At 42.2% G+C, this 4841-nt stretch overlaps 1 protein-coding gene across 1 annotated transcript in view; it reads left to right on the forward strand.

The window, feature by feature from the left end:
• The first annotated feature begins 6 nt into the window (after positions 1–6).
• Positions 7–4841, forward strand: part of ABAT (4-aminobutyrate aminotransferase) — an 8034-nt gene continuing 3199 nt past the window's right edge. Inside the window, exons 1-4 of the mRNA XM_009698467.1 lie at positions 7–59; positions 768–904; positions 2465–2602; positions 3956–4123. Coding sequence (XP_009696769.1) covers positions 20–59; positions 768–904; positions 2465–2602; positions 3956–4123 — 483 coding nt within the window. The 5' untranslated portion in view covers positions 7–19. The remainder of the gene's footprint in view (positions 60–767; positions 905–2464; positions 2603–3955; positions 4124–4841) is intronic.

The following is a 4841-nucleotide window of genomic DNA, read 5'->3' on the forward strand; positions in this document are numbered from 1 at the left end:
CGGCTGCCCCGACTACGCCATGCTCTCCTTCATGGGCAGCTTCCACGGAAGGACCCTGGGTAAGAAAAGCCGTGCCGGCAACACCTCCCCTTCCTCTGCCTCCTCTCAGCTGCTGCAGTAAGCTGTCATCTCACTGTCGTTTCTGAAAAGTGGGCTTTTTTTCTCCTTAGACAAGTAGTACCAGTGGAGAAGCTGTAGGTTTATTGAAGGTTTGCCTTGGGAGCCCCACCAGTACTGAAACAGAATATTTGAGTGACAGTAGGAACGAATTTTATATTTTTTTCAAAATTTATTTTCAAGTGGTCTCTTATTTTCATTCTGAATCCCCAGATTTCCTGTCTATACTAGTAAAAATCTAACTCCTGGGGTGAAATCACAATATATAAACAAGATGTCACTCATTTTTACCATTTTGTATTGGCTCAATCCCTGTTCTAAACATTATCCAAGAGTGGTGTAATTCTGAGCTTTGTGAGCAGTTGTCTTTGGACAGGTGAAACCCATCTTGTCTGAGCAACATGTTCAGATTGACAGAGGTTCTCCTTCTGGAACAGTGCATGTGGAATCTGATGCTTAAAAACTAGAGAAATATACTTAAGCTTGACTAAATCCAATTACCCAGTATTTCAGAAAATAAAGTAAAAACGTAGAGCAGTTAAGAGAATTCTACAGTCCTGGCGTCAGGCAATTTGTCACCTCTTGGTAGCTTTTTTTCCTGTATTGTTCCTAGACAGGTATTACTTTAATTTTTGCTTTTCTGGGTTTAGGTTGCTTAGCTACAACTCACTCTAAAGCAATTCACAAATTGGACATTCCATCGCTGGACTGGCCTATTGCTCCATTTCCAAGGCTAAAGTATCCTCTGGAAGACTTTGTGAAGGAGAATCAGCAGAATTTAGAGGAGGTAAAAAATTCACTGGCAGCTTTCTGTTGGTTGTGTTTTGAAATAATGAATAGTGTTAGTAGGATTAGCCGCACTTGGAACAGCATGTGATTAAAACAGCATTCAGTGTTGTTTACGGTTAGAAGTTTGTCGCTGCCTTTCAGAAGAAGAGGCAGCTTACTGTGAATTAGAGGTCTACGTGAATCATACCAAAGTGAAATTTCACACACAGAAGTTTGTTGTATCACCCTGAACTTGTCTGCCAGATCTTGCAAACGGACACGGACTAAGAGAGAGCACAGTGTGTATAATCCTTTGCAAAGGGAACATGTAACAGTATTTTGGGTTTTTTCAGTTCTTCTGTGTTAGCTGCCTGGCATAAAGCGCTGATCCTACCTCTGGCTGCAGGGAGTGAGTGGGCAGGGAGTCTGTGCCTCCCCTGGCCCAGGAGAAAGGAAAGGTGGGCAGAACAGGGTTTAAGGGAGGAAAACTGTCTCCAGGTACCAGAACCATGGGATTCCCTGTTGGGCTCACTGGGATCCAGGATCTGTCAGTTGCAAGGGCTCACTCTTGAGAGACAGCGGTGGGGACCAAGGCGTAGCGTGGCCCGTGGCCGGAACTGAAACGGGGCCCAATTTGGAGCATCATAACCGAGCACAGAGGAGGGGCTGTGGTGTGCCGAATGGAGCGCAGCGGCACTCTGGGTGGCTCTGCAGAGCTGGATCACAGACACGTCTTATTCAAACCTGCCTAATTTCAGAGAAGATGGAAAGCATAGCAAATTGCTTCCTTGTGTTGCTTGAGGTGGGGAAATTGTGATGCAAAAAATCAATCCACAGACTCGAAGCTGTTATTTAAAACAAAACAAAACAAAACCACCACAAAACAAAACCAAAAAAACCCACAAAATAAAAAGCCAAACACTTTCTTTGAAGGTCTGCAGATTGGCTTACTGGCACTCTTTGGAAACTGCTGCTTTATATGGCCAACATGTGTCGTGGGCCCTGAATGCTGTAAGGGATATTTCAAGTACAAATGACACTACTAATCACAGCAACTGGCACTACGAGGTTAATTAAAACTTCTCTGTAAGCCCTTTATCAGCAACAGATTTCTGCATTATTTCATCTGATTAATTTTAAAGTATTTGAAGTGGGTGACTAGAAAAAGCAAATTTACCAGATTACCTTCTTTAATACTTTAGCTGAGTTTTGTTTTCTGACACAAAATCTGTTCTCATCTGTATTGCTTAGGCGGCATGCCAGCAATGGCATAGCATGCTGCAGTGTTGTCCACCATAGTTTCAGCTGAAATTTGCTAGAGGTTTCACACCATTGTAGATAAACATGCAACTAGTTAGAATGTGTTTAGGATATGTTTTAAACTTAAGTGTTACTCAGGAACTAGAAAGCAGTGTTAAATGCCGGAGGAAGTACTTGTTAATTCCTTGCGCTTCCTGACACCTTCACAGCCAGGAATGTCTATGAAAAGTTGAAGTTCTGTTGCTGATATGTAGTCCTTCTGGGAGGAAATGTGCGGATGTCCTGAAAGGAGAATGTACCATAAATGTTTGATTTACAGGTGGAAGACCTGATTGTAAAGTACAGGAAAAAGAAGAAGATTGTGGCTGGAATCATTATAGAACCAATACAGTCAGAGGGTGGAGACAATCATGCTTCAGATGACTTCTTCAGAAAGCTACGAGATATTGCCAGAAAGGTAATAAAAATATTTCGCTGTTCACTCAGTGGTAGCTAAATGTGCAAATACTTCTTGGTGTCTCCAGAGGCCTTTCCCCCTGCCCCAGGCACTTTGAGAGCTTCACAGGCCTCCCTAGTAGCAGCTGGGGTAGTTCTGTCACGTACTCAGATACAGGCAACCCCTTGTCAGCGCAGTATTTTATTTTCCTTTCGATGCACACCTAGTGCTTTCCTCAGTCCAATAAATTTTCTTCTAATGTCTAAGCGAGAGAGAAATTACTCCGATTCATTAACTATGGATTTTGCAGTACTGTTCTTTAAATAATGCCAATTTGTTGAGGGAGGTTCAAACAATTTCAGAAGAGGCAGGTTTGCAAAAGGGTATTTTTTGGTTGACATACTTGTTTTTAATTGCAAAAAAAGCTGGAACTCAAATTGAGTCCAACCATAGCACTGATGTTCCAATAAAACAGTGAAAAGGACACATGTCTTGATACTCGGAATGTGAAGTTACCCGTTTAAAAGTGATGACCCTCACCAGGACCTACTCCATGCTTTTTTCACCCTCAAAACATTTGTGTGCTTACAAAGAAGAGCATAGGGGACATTCGGAAAATTCTGTTCCGCCATGAGAAAAAGCAGCTTTTCCCATTGTTAACAGCTGCTGATGCCAGGGTGATGTAGTAAATAAGGTGAAATGAAAAGGTTTGCCTTGTCTGAAATGAGATGCTGCCAAAAGTACTTACCAATTTTTTTTAATTACAGTATTGTGATAGAACTTGATGTCCCTGTCCCAAAAATTTCAATAAAATAGTCCTTCACATAAAAAACCCCACGTCACCAGCTAAAATGAGTAGCTCTTTCAGCAGACTCATCTGAAAAGGCAGCTCTTCCAGGATCATGTCAGGCCCCTGGACTGAACAGATCATGCTGCTGGTATTGCCTTTGTGCCACAAATGCCTGACTCAGAGGGGAGGCAGAGACTTCTTGTTTAAAACAACCAGAACTCCTAGAAATGATGTTCTACTTCCCTCAGGGGCTTTTAAAAATGCCACCCAGGCTCCTCCCCGATGTTTTCAGGTATCTTCTAGAAATGTTCAAGACTATATAAAAATATGTACTTTGTGAATTTAGGTAGAAAATAGGTTTCTAGTGACTTTCTGAAAAAATAGCTGAATTTTTAATTGCGAAATCTAACGCACGGTGAGCGACATTGGTACGGGGGTTGAGGAGGGGAGATTTGGAGCGGTGAAGGGAGAGGAAGGAGGGATGTTGCAGGTAATTGGCTTGTACCTATCTGTTCACTAAGGGAGGTGTTTCTGTTCTGGAAACGAGGGCTCACATTCTCTGCTCTTTACGTCTGTCTCTGCAGCATGGCTGTGCATTCTTGGTGGATGAGGTGCAGACGGGAGGCGGCTGCACAGGAAAATTCTGGGCACATGAGCATTGGGGCCTGGATGATCCAGCTGATGTGGTAACATTCAGTAAGAAGATGATGACAGGAGGATTTTTCCACAAAGAGGAGTTCAGGCCAAATGCTGTAAGATTTGCAATGAAACTTGAACTCTGTGCTAGTTGGTGACCCGTTGATGAGTAACTGTAATGTCTGCGGAAGAGACAAGCTTTCCTTCAGTAATGCAGGCTCAGCTAGATGGAGCTGCTGTTTCATAGATACTTGCTCTGTGCTTACACAAAAGTTCTTGTCACTTCACTTTTATTCCAGTTGCTGTCAGTCACAAAGGTCATAAAGCTGGGGGGAGGGAGTGGAGAACTCGGTTTAGCCTAATGATCTAACCTTCAGCACAAAATCCAACCGATAACTGACACCTTTGTCCGTAGGGCAACTCGGTATCATCAGAGCTTGCATGTCAGCATTATGGGTTCTGTCAGCAAGATTGTCGTCTTTGCATTAATGACACTTTAGATATATTACACGAAAAAAGAATTAAGGGGGAGAACATAAAGCTTGAATGTAAAACTCATCTAGATATGATGCTGATGATCTGTAGCTATGTTTCAATGAGATGTCAGAGCAGCAAGACAGAATGCACTAAATCTGTAGCATAAAGTAATTGTCCTTTGTTTCTGCTCAGCAGGGCAGCTGTATTTTGCTCTTGCAACAAAAAAAAGGAGTTAGTGATATTAGTGCATGCTTTTTCATACACCAGGTGTTTGCATTACCAGTTTGATGGCTTGCATTTCTTTATTATTTTTATTTTATTTTTTATTATTTGCCTGTTAACATGTTCCACAACTCT

The sequence above is a fragment of the Cariama cristata genome, unplaced genomic scaffold, assembly GCF_000690535.1.
Source record: "Cariama cristata isolate BGI_N322 unplaced genomic scaffold, ASM69053v1 scaffold45514, whole genome shotgun sequence".
Lineage (NCBI taxonomy): Eukaryota > Metazoa > Chordata > Aves > Cariamiformes > Cariamidae > Cariama > Cariama cristata.